Source organism: Oncorhynchus tshawytscha, linkage group LG33 (assembly GCF_018296145.1).
Source record: "Oncorhynchus tshawytscha isolate Ot180627B linkage group LG33, Otsh_v2.0, whole genome shotgun sequence".
In the NCBI taxonomy this organism is placed as follows: domain Eukaryota; kingdom Metazoa; phylum Chordata; class Actinopteri; order Salmoniformes; family Salmonidae; genus Oncorhynchus; species Oncorhynchus tshawytscha.
Window position 1 is genome coordinate 45,078,647 of NC_056461.1, and position 20,815 is coordinate 45,099,461.

Sequence of the window (20,815 nt, forward strand, 5' to 3'; positions counted from 1 at the left end):
TGGTCAACTTATTGAGTGGTTGTCCCAGTGTTACCCACTCTAGTCAACTTATTGAGTGGTTGTCCCAGTGTTGGCCACTCTGGTCAACTTATTGAGTCCCAGTGTTGGCCACTCTGGTCAACTTATTGAGTGGTTGTCCCAGTGTTGGCCACTCTGGTCAACTTATTGAGTCCCAGTGTTGGCCACTCTAGTCAACTTATTGCGTCCCAGTGTTGGCCACTCTGGTCAACTTATTGTGGTTGTCCCAGTGTTGGCCACTCTGGTCAACTTATTGAGTCCCAGTGTTGGCCACTCTAGTCAACTTATTGCGTCCCAACTCTGGTCAAATTATTGCGTCCCAGTGTTGGCCACTCTAGTCAACTTATTGCGTCCCAGTGTTGGCCACTCTAGTCAACTCATTGCGTCCCAGTGTTGGCCACTCTGGTCAACTTTTTGAGTCCCAGTGTTGGCCACTCTAGTCAACTTATTGAGGAGTTGTCCCAGTATTGGCCACTCTGGTCAACTTATTGCTTCCCAGTGTTGGCCACTCTAGTCAACTTATTGCGTCCCAGTGTTGGCCACTTTGGTTTACTTATTGAGGAGTTTTCCCAGTGTTGGCCACTCTAGTCAACTTATTGAGTCCCAGTGTTGGCCACTCTGGTCAACTTATTGCGTCCCAGTGTTGGCCACTCTGGTCTTATTGCGTCCCAGTGTTGGCCACTCTGGTCAATTTATTGAGTCCCAGTGTTGGCCACTCTGGTCAACTTATTGAGTCCCAGTGTTGGCCACTCTGGTCAACTTATTGAGTTGTTTGCCCAGTGTTGGCCACTCTAGTAAACTTATTGAGTGGTTTTCCCAGTGTTGGCCACTCTGGTCAACTTATTGCTTCCCAGTGTTGACCACTCTGGTCAACTTATTGAGTGGTTGTCCCAGTGTTACCCACTCTAGTCAACTTATTGAGTGGTTGTCCCAGTGTTGGCCACTCTGGTCAACTTATTGAGTCCCAGTGTTGGCCACTCTGGTCAACTTATTGAGTGGTTGTCCCAGTGTTGGCCACTCTGGTCAACTTATTGAGTCCCAGTGTTGGCCACTCTAGTCAACTTATTGCGTCCCAGTGTTGGCCACTCTGGTCAACTTATTGTGGTTGTCCCAGTGTTGGCCACTCTGGTCAACTTATTGAGTCCCAGTGTTGGCCACTCTAGTCAACTTATTGCGTCCCAGTGTTGGCCACTCTGGTCCGTCCCAGTGTTGGCCACTCTAGTCAACTTATTGCGTCCCAGTGTTGGCCACTCTAGTCAACTTATTGCGTCCCAGTGTTGGCCATTCTAGTCAACTTATTGCGTCCCAGTGTTGGCCACTCTAGTCAACGTATTGCGTCCCAGTGTTGGCCACTCTAGTCAACTTATTGCGTCCCAGTGTTGGCCACTCTGGTCAACTTATTGAGTCCCAGTGTTGGCCACTCTGGTCAACTTATTGAGTCCCAGTGTTGGCCACTCTGGTCAACTTATTGAGTTGTTTGCCCAGTGTTGGCCACTCTAGTAAACTTATTGAGTGGTTTTCCCAGTGTTGGCCACTCTGGTCAACTTATTGCTTCCCAGTGTTGACCACTCTGGTCAACTTATTGAGTGGTTGTCCCAGTGTTACCCACTCTAGTCAACTTATTGAGTGGTTGTCCCAGTGTTGGCCACTCTGGTCAACTTATTGAGTCCCAGTGTTGGCCACTCTGGTCAACTTATTGAGTGGTTGTCCCAGTGTTGGCCACTCTGGTCAACTTATTGAGTCCCAGTGTTGGCCACTCTAGTCAACTTATTGCGTCCCAGTGTTGGCCACTCTGGTCAACTTATTGTGGTTGTCCCAGTGTTGGCCACTCTGGTCAACTTATTGAGTCCCAGTGTTGGCCACTCTAGTACTTATTGCGTCCCAGTGTTGGCCACTCTGGTCAAATTATTGCGTCCCAGTGTTGGCCACTCTAGTCAACTTATTGCGTCCCAGTGTTGGCCACTCTAGTCAACTTATTGCGTCCCAGTGTTGGCCACTCTGGTCAACTTATTGCGTCCCAGTGTTGGCCACTCTGGTCAACTTATTGAGTTGTTTGCCCAGTGTTGGCCACTCTAGTAAACTTATTGAGTGGTTTTCCCAGTGTTGGCCACTCTGGTCAACTTATTGCTTCCCAGTGTTGACCACTCTGGTCCAGTGGTTGTCCCAGTGTTACCCACTCTAGTCAACTTATTGAGTGGTTGTCCCAGTGTTGGCCACTCTGGTCAACTTATTGAGTCCCAGTGTTGGCCACTCTGGTCAACTTATTGAGTGGTTGTCCCAGTGTTGGCCACTCTGGTCAACTTATTGAGTCCCAGTGTTGGCCACTCTAGTCAACTTATTGCGTCCCAGTGTTGGCCACTCTGGTCAACTTATTGTGGTTGTCCCAGTGTTGGCCACTCTGGTCAACTTATTGAGTCCCAGTGTTGGCCACTCTAGTCAACTTATTGCGTCCCAGTGTTGGCCACTCTGGTCAAATTATTGCGTCCCAGTGTTGGCCACTCTGGTCAACTTATTTCCCAGTGTTGGCCACTCTAGTCAACTTATTGAGTGGTCCCAGTGTTGGCCACTCTGGTCAACTTATTGCGTCCCAGTGTTGGCCACTCTGGTCAACTTATTGAGTGGTTGTCCCAGTGTTGGCCACTCTAGTCAACTTATTGAGTGGTTGTCCCAGTGTTGGCCACTCTGGTCAACTTATTGAGTCCCAGTGTTGGCCACTCTGGTCAACTTATTGAGTTGTTTCCCAGTGTTGGCCACTCTGGTCAACTTATTGAGTGGTTTTCCCAGTGTTGGCCACTCCAGTCAACTTATTGCGTCCCAGTGTTGGCCACTCTGGTCAACTTATTGCGTCCCAGTGTTGGCCCCAGTGTTGGCCACTCTGGTCAACTTATTGAGCGTCCCAGTGTTGGCCACTCTGGTCAACTTATTGAGTCCCAGTGTTGGCCACTCTGGTCAACTGCGTCCCAGTGTTGGCCACTCTGGTCAACTTATGTGTTGTCCCAGTGTTGGCCACTCTGGTCAACTTATTGAGTCCCAGTGTTGGCCACTCTAGTCAACTTATTGCGTCCCAGTGTTGGCCACTCTAGTCAACTTATTGCGTCCCAGTGTTGGCCACTCTAGTCAACTTATTGCGTCCCAGTGTTGGCCACTCTGGTCAACTTATTGAGTCCCAGTGTTGGCCACTCTGGTCAACATTGAGTCCCAGTGTTGGCCACTCTGGTCAACTTATTGAGTTGTTTGCCCAGTGTTGGCCACTCTAGTAAACTTATTGAGTGGTTTTCCCAGTGTTGGCCACTCTGGTCAACTTATTGCGTCCCAGTGTTGACCACTCTGGTCAACTTATTGAGTGGTTGTCCCAGTGTTACCCACTCTAGTCAACTTATTGAGTGGTTGTCCCAGTGTTGGCCACTCTGGTCAACTTATTGAGTCCCAGTGTTGGCCACTCTGGTCAACTTATTGGTTGTCCCAGTGTTGGCCACTCTGGTCAACTTATTGAGTCCCAGTGTTGGCCACCTAGTCAACTTGGCGTCCCAGTGTTGGCCACTCTGGTCAACTTATTGTGGTTGTCCCAGTGTTGGCCACTCTGGTCAACTTATTGAGTCCCAGTGTTGGCCACTCTGGTCAACTTATTGCGTCCCAGTGTTGGCCACTCTGGTCAACTTATTGCGTCCCAGTGTTGGCCACTCTAGTCAACTAGTCCCAGTGTTGGCCACTCTAGTCAACTTATTGAGTCCCAGTGTTGGCCACTCTGGTCAACTTATTGAGTCCCAGTGTTGGCCACTCTGGTCAACTTATTGTTGTCCCAGTGTTGGCCACTCTAGTCAACTTATTGAGTGGCCAGTGTTGGCCACTCTGGTCAACTTATTGCGTCCCAGTGTTGGCCACTCTAGTCAACTTATTGCGTCCCAGTGTTGGCCACTCTAGTCAACTTATTGCGTCCCAGTGTTGGCCACTCTAGTCAACTTATTGCGTCCCAGTGTTGGCCACTCTGGTCAACTTATTGCGTCCCAGTGTTGGCCACTCTGGTCAACTTATTGAGTTGTTTCCCAGTGTTGGCCACTCTAGTAAACTTATTGAGTGGTTTTCCCAGTGTTGGCCACTCTGGTCAACTTATTGCTTCCCAGTGTTGACCACTCTGGTCCCAGTGGTTGTCCCAGTGTTACCCACTCTAGTCAACTTATTGAGTGGTTGTCCCAGTGTTGGCCACTCTGGTCAACTTATTGAGTCCCAGTGTTGGCCACTCTGGTCAACTTATTGAGTGGTTGTCCCAGTGTTGGCCACTCTGGTCAACTTATTGAGTCCCAGTGTTGGCCACTCTAGTCAACTTATTGCGTCCCAGTGTTGGCCACTCTGGTCAACTTATTGTGGTTGTCCCAGTGTTGGCCACTCTGGTCAACTTATTGAGTCCCAGTGTTGGCCACTCTAGTCAACTTATTGCGTCCCAGTGTTGGCCACTCTGGTCAACTTATTGCGTCCCAGTGTTGGCCACTCTAGTCAACTTATTGCGTCCCAGTGTTGGCCACTCTAGTCAACTCATTGCGTCCCAGTGTTGGCCACTCTGGTCAACTTTTTGAGTCCCAGTGTTGGCCACTCTAGTCAACTTATTGAGGAGTTGTCCCAGTGTTGGCCACTCTGGTCAACTTATTGCTTCCCAGTGTTGGCCACTCTAGTCACTTATCGCGTCCCAGTGTTGGCCACTTTGGTTTACTTATTGAGTTTTCCCAGTGTTGGCCACTCTAGTCAACTTATTGAGTCCCAGTGTTGGCCACTCTGGTCAACTTATTGCGTCCCAGTGTTGGCCACTCTGGTCAACTTATTGGTCCCAGTGTTGGCCACTCTGGTCAATTTATTGAGTCCCAGTGTTGGCCACTCTGGTCAACTTATTGAGTCCCAGTGTTGGCCACTCTGGTCAACTTATTGAGTTGTTTGCCCAGTGTTGGCCACTCTAGTCAACTTATTGAGTGGTTTTCCCAGTGTTGGCCACTCTGGTCACTCTTCCCAGTGTTGACCACTCTGGTCAACTTATTGAGTGGTTGTCCCAGTGTTACCCACTCTAGTCAACTTATTGAGTGGTTGTCCCAGTGTTGGCCACTCTGGTCAACTTATTGAGTCCCAGTGTTGGCCACTCTGGTCAACTTATTGAGTGGTTGGCCACTCTGGTCAACTTATTGAGTCCCAGTGTTGGCCACTCTAGTCAACTTATTGCGTCCCAGTGTTGGCCACTCTGGTCAACTTATTGTGGTTGTCCCAGTGTTGGCCACTCTGGTCAACTTATTGAGTCCCAGTGTTGGCCACTCTAGTCAACTTATTGCGTCCCAGTGTTGGCCACTCTGGTCAAATTATTGCGTCCCAGTGTTGGCCACTCTAGTCAACTTATTGCGTCCCAGTGTTGGCCACTCTAGTCAACTTATTGCGTCCCAGTGTTGGCCATTCTAGTCAACTTATTGCGTCCCAGTGTTGGCCACTCTAGTCAACTTATTGCGTCCCAGTGTTGGCCACTCTAGTCAACTTATTGAGTCCCAGTGTTGGCCACTCTGGTCAACTTATTGAGTCCCAGTGTTGGCCACTCTGGTCAACTTATTGAGTCCCAGTGTTGGCCACTCTGGTCAACTTATTGAGTTGTCCCAGTGTTGGCCACTCTAGTCAACTTATTGAGTGGTTTTCCCAGTGTTGGCCACTCTGGTCAACTTATTGAGTCCCAGTGTTGGCCACTCTGGTCAACTTATTGAGTGGTTGTCCCAGTGTTACCCACTCTAGTCAACTTATTGAGTGGTTGTCCCAGTGTTGGCCACTCTGGTCAACTTATTGAGTCCCAGTGTTGGCCACTCTGGTCAACTTATTGAGTGTTGTCCCAGTGTTGGCCACTCTGGTCAACTTATTGAGTCCCAGTGTTGGCCACTCTAGTCAACTTATTGCGTCCCAGTGTTGGCCACTCTGGTCAACTTATTGCGTCCCAGTGTTGGCCACTCTAGTCAACTTATTGCGTCCCAGTGTTGGCCACTCTAGTCAACTTATTGCGTCCCAGTGTTGGCCACTCTGGTCAACTTATTGCGTCCCAGTGTTGGCCACTCTGGTCAACTTATTGAGTTGTCCCAGTGTTGGCCACTCTAGTCAACTTATTGAGTGGTTTTCCCAGTGTTGGCCACTCTGGTCAACTTATTGCGTCCCAGTGTTGGCCACTCTGGTCAACTTATTGTGGTTGTCCCAGTGTTACCCACTCTAGTCAACTTATTGAGTGGTTGTCCCAGTGTTGGCCACTCTGGTCAACTTATTGAGTCCCAGTGTTGGCCACTCTGGTCAACTTATTGAGTGGTTGTCCCAGTGTTGGCCACTCTGGTCAACTTATTGAGTCCCAGTGTTGGCCACTCTAGTCAACTTATTGCGTCCCAGTGTTGGCCACTCTGGTCAACTTATTGTGGTTGTCCCAGTGTTGGCCACTCTGGTCAACTTATTGAGTCCCAGTGTTGGCCACTCTAGTCAACTTATTGCGTCCCAGTGTTGGCCACTCTGGTCAACTTATTGCGTCCCAGTGTTGGCCACTCTGGTCAACTTATTGCGTTTCCCAGTGTTGGCCACTCTAGTCAACTTATTGAGTGGTTTTCCCAGTGTTGGCCACTCTGGTCAACTTATTGCGTCCCAGTGTTGGCCACTCTGGTCAACTTATTGAGTGGTTGTCCCAGTGTTGGCCACTCTAGTCAACTTATTGAGTGGTTGTCCCAGTGTTGGCCACTCTGGTCAACTTATTGAGTCCCAGTGTTGGCCACTCTGGTCAACTTATTGAGTTGTTCAGTGTTGGCCACTCTAGTCAACTTATTGAGTGGTTTCCCAGTGTTGGCCACTCTGGTCAACTTATTGCGTCCCAGTGTTGGCCACTCTGGTCAACTTGTGCGTCCCAGTGTTGGCCACTCTAGTCAACTTATTGCGTCCCAGTGTTGGCCATCTGGTCAACTTTTCCCAGTGTTGGCCACTCTGGTCAACTTATTGCGTCCCAGTGTTGGCCACTCTGGTCAACTTGTTCCCAGTGTTGACCACTCTGGTCAACTTATTGAGTGGTTGTCCCAGTGTTGGCCACTCTAGTCAACTTATTGAGTGGTTGTCCCAGTGTTGGCCACTCTGGTCAACTTATTGAGTCCCAGTGTTGGCCACTCTGGTCAACTTATTGAGTCCCAGTGTTGGCCACTCTAGTCAACTTATTGCGTCCCAGTGTTGGCCACTCTGGTCAACTTATTGAGTGGTTGTCCCTGTGTTGGCCACTCTGGTCAACTTATTGAGTCCCAGTGTTGGCCACTCTGGTCAACTTATTGAGTCCCAGTGTTGGCCACTCTGGTCAACTTATTGCGTCCCAGTGTTGGCCACTCTAGTCAACTTATTGCGTCCCAGTGTTGGCCACTCTAGTCAACTCATTGCGTCCCAGTGTTGGCCACTCTGGTCAACTTATTGAGTCCCAGTGTTGGCCACTCTGGTCAACTTATTGTTGTCCCAGTGTTGGCCACTCTGGTCAACTTATTGCGTCCCAGTGTTGGCCACTTATCGCGTCCCAGTGTTCAACTTATTGGAGTTTTCCCAGTGTTGGCCACTCTAGTCAACTTATTGAGTCCCAGTGTTGGCCACTCTGGTCAACTTATTGCGTCCCAGTGTTGGCCACTCTGGTCAACTTATTGCGTCCCAGTGTTGGCCACTCTAGTCAACTTATTGCGTCCCAGTGTTGGCCACTCTGGTCAACTTATTGCGTCCCAGTGTTGGCCACTCTAGTCAACTTATTGAGTCCCAGTGTTGGCCACTCTGGTCAACTTATTGCTTCCCAGTGTTGACCACTCTGGTCAACTTATTGAGTGGTTGTCCCAGTGTTACCCACTCTAGTCCAGTGTTGGCCACTCTGGTCAACTTATTGAGTCCCAGTGTTGGCCACTCTAGTCAACTTATTGCGTCCCAGTGTTGGCCACTCTGGTCAACTTATTGAGTGTTGTCCCAGTGTTGGCCACTCTGGTCAACTTATTGAGTGGTTGTCCCAGTGTTGGCCACTCTGGTCAACTTATTGAGTCCCAGTGTTGGCCACTCTGGTCAACTTATTGCGTGGTTGTCCCAGTGTTGGCCACTCTGGTCAACTTATTGCATCCCAGTGTTGGCCACTCTGATCAACTTATTGAGTTGTTGTCCCAGTGTTGGCCACTCTGGTCAACTTATTGAGTCCCAGTGTTGGCCACTCTGGTCAACTTATAGTCCCAGTGTTGGCCACTCTAGTCAACATATTGAGTCCCAGTGTTGGCCACTCTGGTCAACTTATTGCGTCCCAGTGTTGGCCACTCTGGTCAACTTATTGAGTCCCAGTGTTGGCCACTCTGGTCAACTTATTGAGTCCCAGTGTTGGCCACTCTGGTCAACTTATTGCGTCTCAGTATTGGCCACTCTAGTCAACTTATTGCGTCCCAGTGTTGGCCACTCTAGTCAACTCATTGCGTCCCAGTGTTGGCCACTCTGGTCAACTTTTTGAGTCCCAGTGTTTGCCACTCTAGTCAACTTATTGAGGAGTTGTCCCGGTATTGGCCACTCTGGTCAACTTATTGCTTCCCAGTGTTGGCCACTCTAGTCAACTTATCGCGTCCCAGTGTTGGCCACTTTGGTTTACTTATTGAGGAGTTTTCCCAGTGTTGGCCACTCTAGTCAACTTATTGAGTCCCAGTGTTGGCCACTCTGGTCAACTTATTGCGTCCCAGTGTTGGCCACTCTGGTCAACTTATTGCGTCCCAGTGTTGGCCACTCTGGTCAATTTATTGAGTCCCAGTGTTGGCCACTCTGGTCAACTTATTGAGTCCCAGTGTTGGCCACTCTGGTCAACTTATTGAGTCCCAGTGTTGGCCACTCTGGTCAACTTATTGAGTCCCAGTGTTGGCCACTCTGGTCAACTTATTGAGTTGTTTGCCCAGTGTTGGCCACTCTAGTAAACTTATTGAGTGGTTGTCCCAGTGTTGGCCACTCTGGTCAACTTATTGAGGAGTTTTCCCAGTGTTGGCCACTCTGGTCAACTTATTGAGTCCCAGTGTTGGCCACTCTGGTCAGTGTTGAGTCCCAGTGTTGGCCACTCTGGTCAACTTATTGCGTCCCAGTGTTGGCCACTCTGGTCAACCTATTGCGTCCCAGTGTTGGCAACTCTGTTCAACTTATTGAGTCCCAGTGTTGGCCACTCTGGTCAACTTATTGGTCCCAGTGTTGGCCACTCTAGTCAACTTATTGCGTCCCAGTGTTGGCCACTCTGGTCAACTTATTGCGTCCCAGTGTTGGCCACTCTGGTCAACTTATTGGGTCCCAGTGTTGGCCACTCTAGTCAACTTATTGCGTCCCAGTGTTGGCCACTCTGGTCAACTTATTGCGTCCCAGTGTTGGCCACTCTAGTCAACTTATTGAGTCCCAGTGTTGGCCACTCTGGTCAACTTATTGCTTCCCAGTGTTGACCACTCTGGTCAACTTATTGAGTGGTTGTCCCAGTGTTGGCCACTCTAGTCAACTTATTGAGTGGTTGTCCCAGTGTTGGCCACTCTGGTCAACTTATTGAGTCCCAGTGTTGGCCACTCTGGTCAACTTATTGAGTGGTTGTCCCAGTGTTGGCCACTCTGGTCAACTTATTGAGTCCCAGTGTTGGCCACTCTAGTCAACTTATTGCGTCCCAGTGTTGGCCACTCTGGTCAACTTATTGTGGTTGTCCCAGTGTTGGCCACTCTGGTCAACTTATTGAGTGGTTGTCCCAGTGTTGGCCACTCTGGTCAACTTATTGAGTCCCAGTGTTGGCCACTCTGGTCAACTTATGCGTGGTTGTCCCAGTGTTGGCCACTCTGGTCAACTTATTAAGTCCCAGTGTTGGCCACTCCCAACTTATTGAGTCCCAGTGTTGTTGGTCCCACTCTGGTCAGTGTTCTTATTGAGTCCCAGTGTTGGCCACTCTGGTCAACTTATTGCGTCCCAGTGTTGGCCACTCTAGTCAACTTATTGCGTCCCAGTGTTGGCCACTCTAGTCAACTCATTGCGTCCCAGTGTTGGCCACTCTGGTCAACTTTTTGAGTCCCAGTGTTGGCCACTCTAGTCAACTTATTGAGGAGTTGTCCCAGTGTTGGCCACTCTGGTCAACTTATTGCTTCCCAGTGTTGGCCACTCTAGTCAACTTATCGCGTCCCAGTGTTGGCCACTTTGGTTTACTTATTGAGGAGTTTTCCCAGTGTTGGCCACTCTAGTCAACTTATTGAGTCCCAGTGTTGGCCACTCTGGTCAACTTATTGCGTCCCAGTGTTGGCCACTCTGGTCAACTTATTAGTGTGGTTGTCCCAGTGTTGGCCACTCTGGTCAACTTATTGCGTCCCAGTGTTGGCCACTCTGGTCAACTTATTTGTTGTCCCAGTGTTGGCCACTCTGGTCAACTTATTGAGTCCCAGTGTTGGCCACTCTGGTCAACTTATTGCGTCCCAGTGTTGGCCACTCTGGTCAATTATTGCGTCCCAGTGTTGGCCACTCTAGTCAACTTATTGCGTCCCAGTGTTGGCCACTCTAGTCAACTTATTGCGTCCCAGTGTTGGCCATTCTAGTCAACTTATTGCGTCCCAGTGTTGGCCACTCTAGTCAACGTATTGCGTCCCAGTGTTGGCCACTCTAGTCAACTTATTGCGTCCCAGTGTTGGCCACTCTGGTCAACTTATTGAGTCCCAGTGTTGGCCACTCTGGTCAACTTATTGAGTCCCAGTGTTGGCCACTCTGGTCAACTTATTGAGTTGTTTGCCCAGTGTTGGCCACTCTAGTAAACTTATTGAGTGGTTTTCCCAGTGTTGGCCACTCTGGTCCTTATTGCTTCCCAGTGTTGACCACTCTGGTCAACTTATTGAGTGGTTGTCCCAGTGTTACCCACTCTAGTCAACTTATTGAGTGGTTGTCCCAGTGTTGGCCACTCTGGTCAACTTATTGAGTCCCAGTGTTGGCCACTCTGGTCAACTTATTGAGTGGTTGTCCCAGTGTTGGCCACTCTGGTCAACTTATTGAGTCCCAGTGTTGGCCACTCTAGTCAACTTATTGCGTCCCAGTGTTGGCCACTCTGGTCAACTTATTGTGGTTGTCCCAGTGTTGGCCACTCTGGTCAACTTATTGAGTGGTTGTCCCAGTGTTGGCCACTCTGGTCAACTTATTGAGTCCCAGTGTTGGCCACTCTGGTCAACTTATTGCGTGGTTGTCCCAGTGTTGGCCACTCTGGTCAACTTATTGAGTCCCAGTGTTGGCCACTCTGGCGTCCCAGTGTTGGCCACTCTAGTCAACTTATTGAGTCCCAGTGTTGGCCACTCTGGTCAACTTATTGCGTCCCCCAGTCAACTTATTGAGTCCCAGTGTTGGCCACTCTGGTGCGTCCAGTGTTGGCCACTCTAGTCAACTTATTGCGTCCCAGTGTTGGCCACTCTAGTCAACTTATTGCGTCCCAGTGTTGGCCACTCTGGGTCCCAGTGTTTGCCACTCTAGTCAACTTATTGTTGTCCCAGTGTTGGCCACTCTGGTCAACTTATTGCGTCCCAGTGTTGGCCACTCTAGTCAACTTATCGCGCCCAGTGTTGGCCACTCTGGTCAACTTATTGTTTTCCCAGTGTTGGCCACTCTAGTCAACTTATTGAGTCCCAGTGTTGGCCACTCTGGTTGCGTCCCAGTGTTGGCCACTCTGGTTATTGCGTCCCAGTGTTGGCCACTCTGGTCAACTTATTGAGTCCCAGTGTTGGCCACTCTAGTCAACTTATTGCGTCCCAGTGTTGGCCACTCTGGTCACTTATTGTGGTTGTCCCAGTGTTGGCCACTCTGGTCAACTTATTGAGTCCCAGTGTTGGCCACTCTCCCAGTGTCAACTCTGGTATTGCGTCCCAGTGTTGGCCACTCTAGTCAACTTATTGCGTCCCAGTGTTGGCCACTCTAGTCAACTTATTGCGTCCCAGTGTTGGCCATTCTAGTCAACTTATTGCGTCCCAGTGTTGGCCACTCTAGTCAACGTATTGCGTCCCAGTGTTGGCCACTCTAGTCAACTTATTGCGTCCCAGTGTTGGCCACTCTGGTCAACTTATTGAGTCCCAGTGTTGGCCACTCTGGTCAACTTATTGAGTCCCAGTGTTGGCCACTCTGGTCAACTTATTGAGTTGTTTGCCCAGTGTTGGCCACTCTAGTAAACTTATTGAGTGGTTTTCCCAGTGTTGGCCACTCTGGTCAACTTATTGCTTCCCAGTGTTGACCACTCTGGTCAACTTATTGAGTGGTTGTCCCAGTGTTACCCACTCTAGTCAACTTATTGAGTGGTTGTCCCAGTGTTGGCCACTCTGGTCAACTTATTGAGTCCCAGTGTTGGCCACTCTGGTCAACTTATTGAGTGGTTGTCCCAGTGTTGGCCACTCTGGTCAACTTATTGAGTCCCAGTGTTGGCCACTCTAGTCAACTTATTGCGTCCCAGTGTTGGCCACTCTGGTCAACTTATTGTGTTGTCCCAGTGTTGGCCACTCTGGTCAACTTATTGAGTCCCAGTGTTGGCCACTCTAGTCAACTTATTGCGTCCCAGTGTTGGCCACTCTGGTCAAATTATTGCGTCCCAGTGTTGGCCACTCTAGTCAACTTATTGCGTCCCAGTGTTGGCCACTCTAGTCAACTTATTGCGTCCCAGTGTTGGCCACTCTGGTCAACTTATTGCGTCCCAGTGTTGGCCACTCTGGTCAACTTGCGTCCCAGTGTTGAGTTGTTTGCCCAGTGTTGGCCACTCTAGTAAACTTATTGAGTGGTTTTCCCAGTGTTGGCCACTCTGGTCAACTTATTGCTTCCCAGTGTTGACCACTCTGGTCAACTTAGTGGTTGTCCCAGTGTTACCCACTCTAGTCAACTTATTGAGTGGTTGTCCCAGTGTTGGCCACTCTGGTCAACTTATTGAGTCCCAGTGTTGGCCACTCTGGTCAACTTATTGAGTGGTTGTCCCAGTGTTGGCCACTCTGGTCAACTTATTGAGTCCCAGTGTTGGCCACTCTAGTCAACTTATTGCGTCCCAGTGTTGGCCACTCTGGTCAACTTATTGTGGTTGTCCCAGTGTTGGTGTTGGTCCCAGTGTTGGCCACTCTAGTCAACTTATTGCGTCCCAGTGTTGGCCACTCTGGTCAACTTATTGCGTCCCAGTGTTGGCCACTCTAGTCAACTTATTGCGTCCCAGTGTTGGCCACTCTAGTCAACTTATTGCGTCCCAGTGTTGGCCACTCTGGTCAACTTATTGAGTCCCAGTGTTGGCCACTCTGGTCAACTTATTATTGTTGTCCCAGTGTTGGCCACTCTGGTCAACTTATTGAGTCCCAGTGTTGGCCACTCTAGTCAACTTATTGCGTCCCAGTGTTGGCCATTCTGGTCTTATTATTGAGTTTTCCCAGTGTTGGCCACTCTAGTCAACTTATTGAGTCCCAGTGTTGGCCACTCTGGTCAACTTATTGCGTCCCAGTGTTGGCCACTCTGGTCAACTTATTGCGTCCCAGTGTTGGCCACTCTGGTCAACTTATTGAGTCCCAGTGTTGGCCACTCTGGTCAACTTATTGAGTCCCAGTGTTGGCCACTCTGGTCACTTATTGAGTGTTTGCCCAGTGTTGGCCACTCTGGTCAACTTATTGTGGTCCCAGTGTTGGCCACTCTGGTCAACTTATTGCTTCCCAGTGTTGACCACTCTGGTCAACTTATTGAGTGGTTGTCCCAGTGTTACCCACTCTGGTCAACTTATTGAGTGGTTGTCCCAGTGTTGGCCACTCTGGTCAACTTATTGAGTCCCAGTGTTGGCCACTCTGGTCAACTTATTGAGTCCCAGTGTTGGTCTGGCCTTATTGAGTCCCAGTGTTGGCCACTCTAGTCAACTTATTGCGTCCCAGTGTTGGCCACTCTGGTCAACTTATTGAGTGGTTGTCCCAGTGTTGGCCACTCTGGTCAACTTATTGAGTCCCAGTGTTGGCCACTCTAGTCAACTTATTGCGTCCCAGTGTTGGCCACTCTGGTCAAATTATTGCGTCCCAGTGTTGGCCACTCTAGTCAACTTATTGCGTCCCAGTGTTGGCCACTCTAGTCAACTTATTGCGTCCCAGTGTTGGCCACTCTAGTCAACTTATTGCGTCCCAGTGTTGGCCACAGTGTTGGCCACTCTGGTCAACTTATTGAGTGGTTGTCCCAGTGTTGGCCACTCTGGTCAACTTATTGAGTCCCAGTGTTGGCCACTCTAGTCAACTTATTGAGTCCCAGTGTTGGCCACTCTGGTCAACTTATTTGGTTGTCCCAGTGTTGGCCACTCTGGTCAACTTATTGAGTGGTTGTCCCAGTGTTGGCCACTCTGGTCAACTTATTGAGTCCCAGTGTTGGCCACTCTGGTCAACTTATTGAGTGGTTGTCCCAGTGTTGGCCACTCTGGTCAACTTATTGAGTCCCAGTGTTGGCCACTCTAGTCAACTTATTGCGTCCCAGTGTTGGCCACTCTGGTCAACTTATTGAGTTGTCCCAGTGTTGGCCACTCTGGTCAACTTATTGAGTCCCAGTGTTGGCCACTCTAGTCAACTTATTGCGTCCCAGTGTTGGCCACTCTGGTCAACTTATTGCGTCCCAGTGTTGGCCACTCCCAGTGTTGGCCACTCTAGTCAACTTATTGAGTCCCAGTGTTGGCCACTCTGGTCAACTTATTGCTTCCCAGTGTTGGCCACTCTGGTCCCAGTGTTGGCCACTCTGGTCAACTTATTGCGTCCCAGTGTTGGCCACTCTGGTCAACTTATTGAGTCCCAGTGTTGGCCACTCTGGTCAACTTATTGAGTTGTTTCCCAGTGTTGGCCACTCTAGTAAACTTATTGAGTCCCAGTGTTGGCCACTAGTCCACTCCCTGGCCACTCTGGTCAACTTATTGAGTGTTGGCCACTCCAGTTGTCCCAGTGTTGGCCACTCTGGTCAACTTATTGAGTCCCAGTGTTGGCCACTCTGGTCAACTTATTGAGTCCCAGTGTTGGCCACTCTGGTCAACTTATTGAGTGACCACTCTGGTCCCAGTGTTGGCCACTCTGGTCAACTTATTGAGTGGTTGTCCCAGTGTTGGCCACTCTAGTCAACTTATTGAGTCCCAGTGTTGGCCACTCTGGTCAACTTATTGAGTCCCAGTGTTGGCCACTCTGGTCAACTTATTGCGTCCCAGTGTTGGCCACTCTGGTCAACTTATTGAGTGGTTGTCCCAGTGTTGGCCACTCTGGTCAACTTATTGAGTCCCAGTGTTGGCCACTCTAGTCAACTTATTGCGTCCCAGTGTTGGCCACTCTGGTCAAATTATTGCGTCCCAGTGTTGGCCACTCTAGTCAACTTATTGCGTCCCAGTGTTGGCCACTCTAGTCAACTTATTGCGTCCCAGTGTTGGCCACTCTAGTCAACTTATTGAGTCCCAGTGTTGGCCACTCTGGTCAACTTATTGCGTCCCAGTGTTGGCCACTCTAGTCAACTTATTGCGTCCCATTGCGTCCCAGTGTTGGCCACTCTGGTCAACTTATTGAGTCCCAGTGTTGGCCACTCTAGTCAACTTATTGAGTCCCAGTGTTGGCCACTCTGGTCAACTTATTGCGTCCCAGTGTTGGCCACTCTGGTCAACTTATTGAGTCCCAGTGTTGGCCACTCTGGTCAACTTATTGCGTCCCAGTGTTGGCCACTCTGGTCAACTTATTGCGTCCCAGTGTTGGCCACTCTGGTCAACTTATTGCATCCCAGTGTTGGCCACTCTAGTCAACTTATTGAGTCCCAGTGTTGGCCACTCTGGTCAACTTATTGCGTCCCAGTGTTGGCCACTCTGGTCAACTTCTTGCCCCCACCCCGTGAAGGGGTTGCATCAGAGCGAGACTTCAAAATGGTCCTCAATGGCGATGTCCATGCTAAAAATACCTCTATCATTCTCTATTCCCCTCACCCCTGACCTGTTACCCCTGACATCAAACCCCTAATCAAACCTTATGGAGTTAAAGACCTGTATCTCTCTCTCCCTCTTCCTTGGTTCGTTGTGGTGTGTGTTTGTGCGTGTGTGTGTGTGTGTCAGGTCAGTGGTAACCACTCCCAGAGACAAGATGTCCACGGGTTCATCAGTCGGTCGTTTACGAGGACCTACATACTTCCTGTGGGTGTCGACCCTCTACTGCTCTTCGTCGACCTATCACACGACGGCATCCTCTCTGTCTCCGCTCCCCGGACAACCCCCGACCCGCCCTCCGCACACACGCATATCATACACACACACACCGACAAGACAACCTAGTGACGACACACAGACACAACCAAAATACGACCTAGTGTCCTCTGTCATGGATCAACCCCAATTCCCCCTAGGATCAACCCCAACACCCTCTAGGATCAACCTCAACACCCTCTAGGATCAACCCCAATACCCCCTAGTGTTCTCTGTCATGGATCAGCCCCAACATCCTCTAGGATCAACCCCAATACCCCCTAGTGTCCTCTGTCAAGGATCAACCCCAATACCCTGTAGTGTCCTCTGTCATGGATCAACCCCAACACCCTCTAGGATCAACCCCAATACCCTCTAGTGTCCTCTGTCATGGATCAATCCCAACACCCTCTAGGATCAACCCCAATACCCTCTAGTGTCCTCTGTCATGGATCAACCCCAACACCCTCTAGGATCAACCCCAATACCCTCTAGTGTCCTCTGTCATGGATCAATCCCAACACCCTCTAGGATCAACCCCAATACCCTCTAGTGTCCTCTGTCATGGATCAACCCCAATACCCTCTAGTGTCCTCTGTCATGGATCAACCCCAATACCCTCTAGTGTCCTCTGTCATGGATCAACCCCAACACCCTCTAGGATCAACCTCAATACCCCTAGTGTCCTCTGTCATGGATCAACCTCAATACCCCCTAGTGTCCTCTGTCATGGATCAACCTCAATACCCCCTAGTGTCCTCTGTCATGGATCAACCCCAACACCCTCTATGATCAACCTCAATACCCTCTGGTGTCCTCTGTCATGGATCAACCCCAACACCCTCTAGGATCAACCCCAATACCCCCTAGTGTCCTCTGTCATGGATCAACCCCAATACCACCTGGAATGAGATATATGGAACGCAGACTGTGGGACATAGAGCAAGGAATGAAGACCGTGGGGGAAAGCAGAAGGAACAGAGACTGTGGGGGTTAGTAGACTGTGGGGGATAGGAGACTGTGGCGGATAGAACAAGGACCATAGACCATGGGGGATAGAACAAGGACCGTAGACCATGGGGGATACTAGAAGGAACGTAGACCGTGGGAGACAGTAGAAGGAAGGTAGACCGTGGGGAACAGTACAAGGAACGTAGACTGTAGGTGATAGAAGACTGTGGGGGATAGCAGACTGTAGGGGATAGCAGACTGTAGGTGATAGCAGACTGTAGGGGATTGCAGACTGTGGGGGATAGCAGACTGTAGGTGATAGCAGACTGTAGGTGATAGCAGACAATAGGGGATAGCAGACTGTGGGGGATAGCAGATTGTAGGGGATAGCAGACTGTGGGGATAGCAGACTGAGGGGGAGCAGACTGTAGGGGATAGCAGACTTTAGGGGATAGCAGACTGTACGGGATAGCAGACTATAGGGGATAGCAGACTGTAGGGGATAGCAGACTGTAGGGGATAGCAGACTGTAGGGGATAGCAGACTGTAGGGGATAGCAGACTGTAGGGGATAGCAGACTGTAGGGGATAGCAGACTGTGGGTCATAAGTCGCCATCATTGGTGCCCATTCAGCGATGCTGATCTAACATGGTGGATATTAATCAAGTCCGTCATGATTGATGTGTTCTATCAGGCCCACAATGTGGTTACTACAATCCCATTGATGTGTTCTATCAGGCCCACAATGTGGTTACTACAATACCATTGATGTGTTCTATCAGGCCCACAATGTGGTTACTATAATCCCATTGATGTGTTCTATCAGGCCCAAAATGTGGTTACTACAATCCCATTGATGTGTTCTATCAGGCCCACAATGTGGTTACTACAATCCCATTGATGTGTTCTATCAGGCCCACAATGTGGTTACTACAATCCCATTGATGTGTTCTATCAGGCCCACAATGTGGTTACTACAATCCCATTGATGTGTTCTATCAGGCCCACAATGTGGTTACTACAATACCATTGATGTGTTCTATCAGGCCCACAATGTGGTTACTATAATCCCATTGATGTGTTCTATCAGGCCCAAAATGTGGTTACTACAATCCCATTGATGTGTTCTATCAGGCCCACAATGTGGTTACTACAATCCCATTGATGTGTTCTATCAGGCCCACAATGTGGTTACTACAATCCCATTGATGTGTTCTATCAGGCCCACAATGTGGTTACTACAATCCCATTGATGTGTTCTATCAGGCCCACAATGTGGTTTCTACAATCCCATTGATGTGTTCTATCAGGCCCACAATGTGGTTTCTACAATCCCATTGATGTGTTCTATCAGGCCCACAATGTGGTTACTACAATCCCATTGATGTGTTCTATCAGGCCCACAATGTGGTTTCTACAATCCCATTGATGTGTTCTATCAGGCCCACAATGTGGTTACTACAATCCCATTTGGATATATTTGTCTGTTTTCGCTGCATCATATTTAGACATTTCTGAAGATTTATGTTGTTGCTTAGTGATTCTCTAGTTTACAATAAAATATACCTATTGTTTTTGTAATAAACAATAGTGTTGTTTCTTAAACTAGAATATAGTCTAATGATCTCCATAGATCATAAATAAATGAATAAATAAGGATTGAGTTCTGGAATTGAATGGTTTATTAACCGGAACTCACACATGCTACTGTTTGGTCTTAGCCTCCACCAAATTATTCCCAATTCAACACTCTGTTAAGATGTGAAAGAGGCAGAACAATGCAAACATGGCAACACATCAAACCTGTAGTGCCCAGCACCCTCCCCAGCCGTCCGGCCGTTGCACCAACCCAAGGATGCCAGGCGCCGAAAAACATTTCCTTCCTTTGATTGGCTGACAGAATATCAGAACACAGGCACATAACTGTCCAAGCGGGTTGCTAGTCAATACAATTGTTTTGTGATCTTTTTAGATTGGTTCTGTGAATAATAAAAGTCAAGTTTAAAGACTAAGGGGATATCTGTGATTTCTGTAGTCTGGCTCTCTGCAGCGAGGATGTGTGTGTGTGTGTCTGTGTGTATTTAAAATAACTCAAGAAATCTGTCATTAATTTTGATGTTTTTGCCAAGGGTCATTTTACTAAATAACATGCTTGGTGTTTCTCAAAGAAAAAAATGTGCATGAAAACAAGTCATCTGTTGTTGAATGTGGAAGAATCTGTTGAAGAATCCCTACTGTTGACCAATCACAGACGAAGGGGCGTAGACTTTGGGTCCTAACTTCGACTTGTCTCTAGAAAAAATGAACAGCCGAAAAAAAACCTCACTAAGTCCAAAACGAACAAAAACGTCACAAAATGTCATCATAAGACATGCACAAACTATTTCTAACTGTTTCGGCTGTATATGTGAAAATGAGCATGCCGAAATGAAGTGCAAAGCACACTGGGTATTATTATTGGCCTTGTTTTGGGGAGGAGCTCATTAGAATATTACACAGCATGCTTTGCAATTCATAATTTTTACGTATACTGTACATTTACATGAAGTTAACTTATCACACCATAATGCCATCAGATTTCTGATACCGATGCAGGGTAAAAGGGGGACCCAAAATTGTAAACCACTTGGTATAGAAAAGTATTTTGTATTTTGAAAATACAAATTACAGCTAAAATACCTAAATCCAGTACCAGTCAATAGTTTGGACACACCTACTCATTCAAGGGTTTTCTTTATTTTTACTATTTTCTACATTGTAGAATAGTAGTGAAGACATCAAAACTATGAAATAACACATATGGAATCATGTTGTAACCAAAGAAGTGTTAAACAAATCAAAAATATATTTCCTATTTGAGATTCTTCTAATAGCCACCCTTTGCCTTGACAGCTTTTTACACTCTTGGCATTCTCTCAACCAGCTTCATGAGGTAGTCACCTGGAATGCATTTCAATTAACAGGTGTGCCTTGTTAAATGTGAATTTGTGGAATTTATTTCCTTCTTAATAGGTTTCAGACAATCAGTTGTGTTGTGACAAGGTAGGGGGGTATACAGAAGATAGCCCTATTTGGTAAAATACCAAGTCCATATTATGGCAAGAACAGCTCAAATAAGCAAACAGAAATGACAGTCCATCATTACTTTAAGACATGAAGTTCAGTCAATACGTAAAAATTCAAGAACTTTGTACTATTCTTCAAGTGCAGTCACAACAACCTTCAAGCTATATGATGAAACTGGCTCTCATGAGGACTGCCACAGGAAAGGAAGACCCATAGTTACCTCTGCTGCAGAGGATAAGTTCATTAGAGTTAACTGTCTCTCATGAGGACTGCCACAGGAAAGGAAGACCCAGAGTTTCCTCTGCTGCAGAGGATAAGTTCATTAGAGTTAACTGTCTCTCATGAGGACTGCCACAGGAAAGGAAGACCCAGAGTTTCCTCTGCTGCAGAGGATAAGTTCATTAGAGTTAACTGTCTCTCATGAGGACTGCCACAGGAAAGGAAGACCCAGAGTTTCCTCTGCTGCAGAGGATAAGTTCATTAGAGTTAACTGTCTCTCATGAGGACTGCCACAGGAAAGGAAGACCCAGAGTTTCCTCTGCTGCAGAGGATAAGTTCATTAGAGTTACCGGCCTCAGAAATTGCAGC

General features: G+C 48.4%; 1 protein-coding gene across 3 annotated transcripts in view; it reads left to right on the plus strand.

Annotated features, from left to right (window-relative positions):
* hspb2 (heat shock protein, alpha-crystallin-related, b2) overlaps window positions 1-19,173 on the plus strand; it is a 53,248-nt gene extending 34,075 nt beyond the window's left edge. For all 3 annotated transcript variants that reach the window (XR_006080696.1, XR_006080695.1, XM_042311439.1), the window contains one exon: window positions 16,085-19,173. Coding sequence is in view for 1 of the 3 variants with exons in the window: in XM_042311439.1 (XP_042167373.1) it covers window positions 16,085-16,300 (216 nt within the window). In the remaining 2 variants the exon portion in view is untranslated. The remainder of the gene's footprint in view (window positions 1-16,084) is intronic.
* Window positions 19,174-20,815: the final 1,642 nt, after the last annotated feature.